Raw genomic sequence first — 8,188 nt, forward strand, 5'->3', positions numbered from 1 at the left:
CATCGATCGAGCGTCACTCACGAGAAACGAAGAAAAACTCAGACTGAGACAAAAAATATGTGTGAGGACCAATCAGAGCGCAGGGAACTCGGACTGGACCAGGACCAGGACCAGGACCAGGACCAGGACTGGACCAGGACCAGGACCAGGACCAGGACCAGGACCAGGACCAGGACTGGACCAGGACTGGGACCAGGACCAGGACTGGACCAGGACCAGGACCAGGACCAGGACCAGGACTGGACCAGGACCAGGACTGGACCAGGACCAGGACCAGGACCAGGACCAGGACCAGGACCAGGACCAGGACCAGGACTTTGAGATGTAAATCAAACTGTGGATTTAAACAAAGCCTGAAGTCTGGAGGCTCCGCCCCCTCGTCTCACTAACGACTCATTGAAGAAACATCATCGTCTGAAGCTCCTCCTCCTCCCTCTCTCCTCCTCCTCCTCCTCCTCCTCCTCTCCTCTCTCCTCCTCCCTCTCCTCCTCCTCTCCTCCTCCTCCCTCTCCTCCTCCCTCTCCTACTCCCTCTCTCCTCCTCCTCCTCTCCTCCTCCCTCTCATCCTCCTCCCTCTCCTCCTCCTCTCCTCCTCCTCCCTCTCTCCTCCTCCTCTCCTCCCTCTCTCCTCCTCCTCCCTCTCCTCCTCCCTCTCTCCTCTCCCTCTCTCCTCCTCCTCTCCTCCTCTCTCCTCCTCCCTCTCTCTCCTCCCTCTCGCCCTCCTCTCCTCCCTCTCTCTCCTCCTCCCTCTCTCCTCCTCCTCCTCTCCTCCTCCTTTCCTCCCTCTCATCCTCCTCCTTTCCTCCCTCTCTCCTCCTCCCTCCTCCTCCTCCCTCTCTCCTCCTCCTCCTCTCCTCCTCTCCTCCTCCTCTCCTCCTCTCCTCCTCCTCCTCCTCCTCCTCCTCCTCCTCCTCTCCTCCTCCTCTCCTCCTCCTCCTCTCCTCCTCCCTCTCTCCTCCTCCCTCTCTCCTCCTCCTCTCCTCCCTCTCTCCTCCTCCCTCTCTCCTCCTCCCTCTCTCCTCCTCCTCTCCTCCCTCTCTCCTCCTCCCTCTCTCCTCCTCCTCCTCTCCTCCTCCTCCCTCTCCTCTCCTCCTCCTCTCCTCCTCCTCCTCCTCCTCCTCTCTCCTCCTCCCTCTCTCCTCCTCCTCCTCCTCCTATCCGCCTCCCTCTCTCCTCCTCCCTCTCTCCTCCTCCTCCTCCCTCTCTCCTCCTCCTCTCTCCTCCTCCTCCTCTCCTCCTCCTCTCCTCCTCCTCCTCCTCCTCCTCTCCTCCTCCCTCTCTCCTCCTCCCTCTCTTCCTCCTCCTTTCCTCCCTCTCTCCTCCGCCTTTCCTCCCTCTCTCCTCTCCCTCTCTCCTCCTCCTCTCCTCCTCTCCTCCTCCTCTCCTCCTCTCCTCCTCTCCTCCTCCTCTCCTCCTCCTCCTCCTCCTCCTCTCCTCCTCCCTCTCTCCTCCTCCTCTCCTCCCTCTCTCCTCCTCCCTCTCATCCTCCTCTCCTCTCCTCCTCCTCTCCTCCCGCTCTCCTCCTCCTCCCTCTCCTCTCCTCCTCCTCTCCTCCTCCTCCTCCCTCTCTCCTCCCTCTCTCCTCCTCCTCCTCCTATACTCCTCCTCTCTCCTCCTCCATCTCTCCTCCTCCTCTCCTCCTCCTCTCCTCCTCCTCCTCTCCTCCTCCCTCTCTCCTCCTCCTCTCCTCCTCCTCTCCTCCCTCTCTCTCTCCTCCTCCCTCTCTCCTCCTCCTCTCTCCCTCTCTCCTCCTCCCTCTCTCCTCCTTCTCCTCTCCTCCTCCTCCATCTCCTCTCCTCCTCTTCTCCTCCTCCTCCTCCTCCTCCCTCTCTCCTCCTCCTCTCCTCCCTCTCTCCTTCTCCCTCTCTCCTCCTCCTCCTCTCCTCCTCCTCTCCTCCTCCTCCTCCTCCTCCTCTCCTCCTCCCTCTCTCCTCCTCCCTCTCTCCTCCTCCTTTCCTCCCTCTCGTCCTCCTCCCTCTCTCTCCTCCCTCTCTCCTCCTCCCTCTCTCCTCCTCCTCCTCTCCTCCTCTCCTCCTCCTCTCCTCCTCTCCTCCTCCTCTCCTCCTCCTCTCCTCCTCCTCCTCCTCTCCTCCTCCCTCTCTCCTCCTCCTCTCCTCCCTCTCTCCTCCATCCCTCTCTCCTCCTCCTCTCTCCTCCTCCTCCTCTCCTCCTCCTCTCCTCCTCTCCTCCTCCTCTCCTCCTCTCCTCCTCTCCTCCTCCTCTCCTCCTCCTCCTCCTCCTCTCCTCCTCCCTCTCTCCTCCTCCTCTCCTCCTCCCTCTCTCCTCCTCCCTCTCTCCTCCTCCTCTCCTCCTCCTCCCCCTCTCCCTCCTCCTCTCCTCCTCCTCTCCTCCCTCTCTCCTCCTCCCTCTCTCCTCCTCCCTCTCTCCTCCTCCTCCTCTCCTCCTCTCCTCTCCTCCTCTCCTCCTCCTCTCCTCCTCTCCCTCCTCCTCCTCTCCTCCTCCTCCTCCTCCTCTCCTCCTCCCTCTCTCCTCCTCCCTCTCTCCTCCTCCTTTCCTCCCTCTCTCCTCCTCCTTCCTCCCTCTCTCCTCCTCCCTCTCTCCTCCTCCCTCTCTCCTCCTCCTCCTCTCCTCCTCTCCTCCTCCTCTCCTCCTCTCCTCCTCTCCTCCTCCTCTCCCCTCCTCCTCCTCCTCCTCCTCCTCTCCTCCTCCCTCTCTCCTCCTCCTCTCCTCCCTCTCTCCTCCTCCTCTCCTCCTCCTCCTCTCCTCCTCCTCTCCTCCTCCTCTCCTCCCTCTCTCCTCCTCCTCCCTCTCCTCTCCTCCTCCTCTCCTCCTCCTCCTCCCTCTCTCCTCCCTCTCTCCTCCTCCTCCTCCTATACTCCTCCCTCTCTCCTCCTCCATCTCTCCTCCTCCTCCTCTCCTCCTCCTCTCCTCCTCCTCCTCTCCTCCTCCCTCTCTCCTCCTCCTCTCCTCCCTCTCTCCTCCTCCCTCTCTCCTCCTCCTCTCCTCCCTCTCTCCTCCTCCCTCTCTCCTCCTTCTCCTCTCCTCCTCCTCCCTCTCCTCTCCTCCTCCTCTCCTCCTCCTCCTCCTCCTCCCTCTCTCCTCCTCCCTCTCTCCTCCTCCTCCTCCTCCTATCCGCCTCCCTCTCTCCTCCTCCCTCTCTCCTCCTCCTCTCCTCCCTCTCTCCTTCTCCCTCTCTCCTCCTCCTCCTCTCCTCCTCCTCTCCTCCTCCTCCTCCTCCTCCTCTCCTCCTCCCTCTCTCCTCCTCCCTCTCTCCTCCTCCTTTCCTCCCTCTCTCCTCCTCCCCTCTCTCCTCCTCCCTCTCTCCTCCTCCTCCTCTCCTCCTCTCCTCCTCCTCTCCTCCTCTCCTCCTCCTCTCCTCCTCCTCTCCTCCTCCTCCTCCTCCTCTCCTCCTCCCTCTCTCCTCCTCCTCTCCTCCCTCTCTCCTCCTCCCTCTCTCCTCCTCCCTCTCTCCTCCTCCTCCTCTCCTCCTCCTCTCCTCCTCTCCTCCTCCTCTCCTCCTCTCCTCCTCTCCTCCTCCTCTCCTCCTCCTCCTCCTCCTCTCCTCCTCCCTCTCTCCTCCTCCTCTCCTCCTCCCTCTCTCCTCCTCCCTCTCTCCTCCTCCTCCTCTCCTCCTCCTCTCCTCCTCTCCTCCTCCTCTCCTCCTCTCCTCCTCCTCCTCCTCCTCTCCTCCTCCCTCTCTCCTCCTCCTCTCCTCCCTCTCTCCTCCTCCCTCTCTCCTCCTCTCCTCCTCTCCTCCTCCTCCTCTCCTCCTCTCCTCCTCTCCTCCTCCTCTCCTCCTCCTCCTCCTCCTCCTCTCCTCCTCCCTCTCTCCTCCTCTCTCCTCCCTCTCTCTCCTCCCTCTCTCCCCTCCTCCTCCTCCTCCTCTCCTCCTCCTCTCCTCCTCTCCTCCTCCTCTCCTCCTCTCCTCCTCTCCTCCTCCTCTCCTCCTCCTCCTCCTCCTCTCCTCCTCCCTCTCTCCTCCTCCTCTCCTCCCTCTCTCCTCCTCCCTCTCCTCCTCCTCCTCCTCCTCCTCTCCTCCCTCTCTCCTCCTCCCTCTCTCCTCCTCCTCCTCCTCCTCCTCCTCCTGTCCTCCCTGTGACAGGAGACACTTTGGACAGGCGATGTTTTTTAAGGAGCTGTTTTAGAACAACATTGATCTTGTCGCTGTCACAGATAAAGATTATTCAGATCCTCTCGACCTTTGGACCTCCCACGAGACCAGGAGCAAAAGGCTTAGTCCGGCCTTTTGTGTCCTTTACCCTGTCACTCACCTCGCCCTCAGGGGTTTAGACTGAGTTTAGACCAAGTTTAGACCAGGTTTAGACCTGGTTTAGGCGGGGTTAAGGCCGGGTTTAGACCGGGTTCGGACCATGTTTGGACCGGGTTTAGGCTGGGTTTAGACCGGGTTTAGACGGGGTTTGGACCGGGTTTGGACCAGGTTTGGACCGGGTTTAGACCGGGTTAAGGCCGGGTTTAGACCAGGTTTGGACCAAGTTTAGACCGATTTTAGACCAGCTTTAGACCGGGTTCAGACCAGGTTTAGACTGAGTTGAGGTCGGGATTAAGCCAAATTTAGACCAGGTTGAGACCGAGTTTAGGCCGGGTTTAGACTGGGTTTGGACCGGGTTCGGACTGGGTTCAGACCAGGTTCAGACCGAGTTTAGACCGAGTTTAGACTGGGTTTAGGTCAGGTTTAAGACGGGTTTAGGCCGGGTTTAGGCCGGGTTCAGGCCGGGTTTAGGCCGGGTTCAGGCCGGGTTCAGACCGGGTTCAGGCCGGGTTCAGGCCGGGTTTAGGCCGGGTTCAGGCCGGGTTCAGGCCGGGTCTAGGTCGGGTTTAGACCGGGTTCAGGCCGGGTTTAGGCCGGGTTCAGGCCGGGTCTAGGTCGGGTTTAGACCGGGTTCAGGCCGGGTTCAGGCCGGGTTTAGGCCGGGTTCAGGCCGGGTTTAGGCCGGGTTCAGGCCGGGTCTAGGTCGGGTTTAGACCGGGTTCAGGCCGGGTTCAGGCCGGATTTAGGCCGGGTTTAGGCCGGGTCCAGGCCGGGTTTAGGCCGGGTTCAGGCCGGGTCTAGGTCGGGTTTAGACCGGGTTCAGGCCGGGTTCAGGCCGGGTTTAGGCCGGGTTTAGGCCGGGTTCAGGCCGGGTCTAGGTCGGGTTTAGACCGGGTTCAGGCCGGGTTCAGGCCGGGTTTAGGCCGGGTTTAGGCCGGGTGACGGTTCAAGAAGTTTTCGTTTATTACGTCCTGAGATGGAGTGTGATGATGATGTCATGAGTGCCTCTGCCTCCTGGTGGCGCTGTTTCTCCTGCAGCACGAGGCGTTGCCACGGCGACATTAAGAGACACATGTGATTCTGCTGTTCGTCCAGAATCATTTATGTCATTTAGATGTTATTGAAAGTTCTGATTTATAACTTTATTTTTCTTTTTTTTTTATCAAAGAACATCAGAAAAACAGAGAGAGAGAGAGAGAGAGAGAGAGAGACATCCAGCAGATAAAAGACAAAATAAATGGCCCAAAGAACTCTAAAAGAAACGTCCATTTTGTCCAAAGTCGGTCATTTTCTTTTTTTCTTTGATACTTTTTTTCATTTTTAAAAAGTATAAACTTAGAAGAAAGAACAGAAGAAGAAGTCAAACATCAAACATCAAGAGAAAAAAGAGTCAATAAAAGTTTGATCTTTGTTTGTTAAAGAACATTTTCCTGTGAAGTCACTTCATTATTTCTCCTTTTTTATTTCAGTTTTAGAAAATCCTTTTGTCATGTTTTTCTTCCAACAATTAAATTTTTTCTTGCAGATCTTTTTGCTTTTTCTCCCTTTGTTTCTTTCTCTGAGGCGATGTCTATAATGTGTCCTCTCAACACGGCTTTGGAAGCGTCCTAAAGGAGGCGGAGACTCATGTCCCTCCAGAGAAGTCTTAAAGTTTAAGGACATTTTGTCCTTAAACAAAGGTCATGAACTGTGTTTTTATATCTTTCCTCCAAATCTACAAATGTCGGGTCAGTGGGCGGGTCAGAGGGCGGGTCAGAGGGCGCGTCAGAGGGCGGGTCAGACGGTGGGTCAGAGGGCGGGTCAGACGGTGGGTCAGAGGGCGGGTCAGACTGTGGGTCAGAGGGCGGGTCAGTGGACGGGTCAGAGGGCGGGTCAGTGGGCGGGTCAGTGGGCGGCGGGTCAGAGGGCGGGTCAGCGGCGGGTCAGAGGGCGGGTCAGAGGCGCGTCAGACGGTGGGTCAGAGGGCGGGTCAGTGGGTGGGTCAGCGGCGGGTCAGAGGGCGGGTCAGAGGCGCGTCAGACGGTGGGTCAGAGGGCGGGTCAGAGGCGCGTCAGACGGTGGGTCAGAGGGCGGGTCAGTGGGTGGGTCAGAGGGCGGGTCAGTGGGTGGTCAGAGGGCGGGTCAGAGGGCGGGTCAGACGGTGGGTCAGACGGCGGGTCAGAGGGCGGGTCAGAGGGCGGGTCAGACGGTGGGTCAGAGGGCGGGTCAGTGGGCGGGTCTGAGGGTGGGTCTGAGGGCGGGTCAGTGGGCGGGTCAGAGGGCGCGTCAGAGGGCGGGTCAAAGGGCGGGTCCATGTATCCATCTGTGGATTCCATCATTGGCGTGTTCATGAAGTGCACCGTCTGAATCGACCACGCCCTCTGAGGGTTCGGTCTGGAATCACGTCCTGCCCGAAGTCTAAAGAGCTTGAGTGACAGGTGGAATAACCAATCAGACGCTCCGTGTGTGTAAACAAACACGGCGGAAATGAAAATAGCGTAAAGAACAACTCTGAGGACAACGACGTATTGAGTCCAGAATGTTCCGAGGCCCCTGAGGGTCACGTGACACAAACGAGCGGCTGTGATTGGACGTGAACACTCTGAGGTGGCGCGGGGGAGAGAGAGTGCATCGTGTTTACTCCGGTTCAAACTTCAGATGAAGCGTTCGGTTTCTCGGGCACAAAATGAAGTCGCGGCGCTGGGATTAGCCGTTAGCTCGCTGTCGCCCGCCGCCTGACAAACGACCACATTACGCTCGCCCTCCTCGGCTCCTCCCACTCGCATTCATCCTCCCTCGCTCCGGTTATCGCCCGCCTCGCCCCGTTTCTCCTCGCTCTCTCTCTCCCACTCCGTCCACTTCTGTCCTTCCTCTCGCTCCCTCTTCCTCACTTCCTCCTCTCCGTTCTCTCTCTCCTCCCCCTTTCTCATTCTTTATCTCTCTTCTCCTCACTCGCTCATCTTCCTCTTGTTTATTCTCTCTCTTTAGCTCCCCCTTTCTTTCTCTCTTGCTCTGCCCTCCCTCCGTCCTCCTCCCTCTCTCCTCGCCTCATCCCCTCTCTCCCCCTCTATCCTTCCTCCTCCTCTCTCCTCCCCTCTCTCCCCCCTCGCTCTCTCCTCCCCCCTCTCTCCCCCTCTCCTCCACCTCCCCCCTCTCCTCCCCCCCTCCCCCTCTCTCCTCCCTCCTCCTCTCTCCTCCCCTCTCTCCTCCCCTCTCTCCCTCTCCTCCCCTCTCTCCCTCTCTCTCTCCCCCCTCTCCCCCCCTCCCCCCACTCCTCCCTCCCCCCTCCCCCCTCCCCCTGACAGGCAGGAGTAATGGCTGAACACGCTCTCTCTTGTATTAGGGCCTTATCTGCGTGGCTCGGGTGCCACTGTAACTCTGATATGATGAATATGTGAGCGTTATCGGACCACACCGACTCGGGCCGGACCACAGATCTCAGATACGGCTCAAATTAACCTCCTCCTCCCCCGCTCGCTCCCCCGTCTCCCCCTCCTCACCCCCACAGAGCCTCCAGAGCCTCCGGGCTCTGAAACATGGAAGAACAGCACTTTGCTCTGCATTTGACTCGTCCAGACTTTATCTAAACTGAATTTCACCTTTAAAAAGTGGGAGCATTTCACTTTGAATGTTTGTCTATCTTTAATTTGATAAGCAAAAAAGCAAAAAGCAACAGAACTCAGGTAAACGTATCACATAAATGAGCCTAATCTATTCAAACATGTACTTTAAAGGCACAGTACGTGACATTTTTATACAAATGAACTAAAATAAAAGCGTCTTCACTGTGAGCGCTGCATCTCCCCAAACCTGACTCGTACTTGCCTCTGGAGAAAGGTCTCACCCTGTAACAAACAGAATCTAGGAACACTTTTTTTCAGGCAAATGTAACTCCTGCAAATAACTTCTATTCTGATTTATTGTGAGCTTAACTCTGCTGCTGTTTGTGGACCGCTCCATATCTAATCGTTTCATTGT

At 58.2% G+C, this 8,188-nt stretch overlaps 1 protein-coding gene across 1 annotated transcript in view; it reads right to left on the reverse strand.

Moving 5' to 3' along the window:
• LOC140346765 (stromelysin-3-like) overlaps positions 1-6,546 on the reverse strand; it is a 42,771-nt gene extending 36,225 nt beyond the window's left edge. Inside the window, exon 1 of the mRNA XM_072432955.1 lies at positions 6,288-6,546. Coding sequence (XP_072289056.1) covers positions 6,288-6,546 — 259 coding nt within the window. The remainder of the gene's footprint in view (positions 1-6,287) is intronic.
• Positions 6,547-8,188: the final 1,642 nt, after the last annotated feature.

Source organism: Eucyclogobius newberryi, unplaced genomic scaffold (genome assembly GCF_026437365.1).
Source record: "Eucyclogobius newberryi isolate DKJ021-1_F unplaced genomic scaffold, fEucNew1.0.hap1 SCAF_6, whole genome shotgun sequence".
In the NCBI taxonomy this organism is placed as follows: Eukaryota; Metazoa; Chordata; class Actinopteri; order Gobiiformes; family Gobiidae; genus Eucyclogobius; species Eucyclogobius newberryi.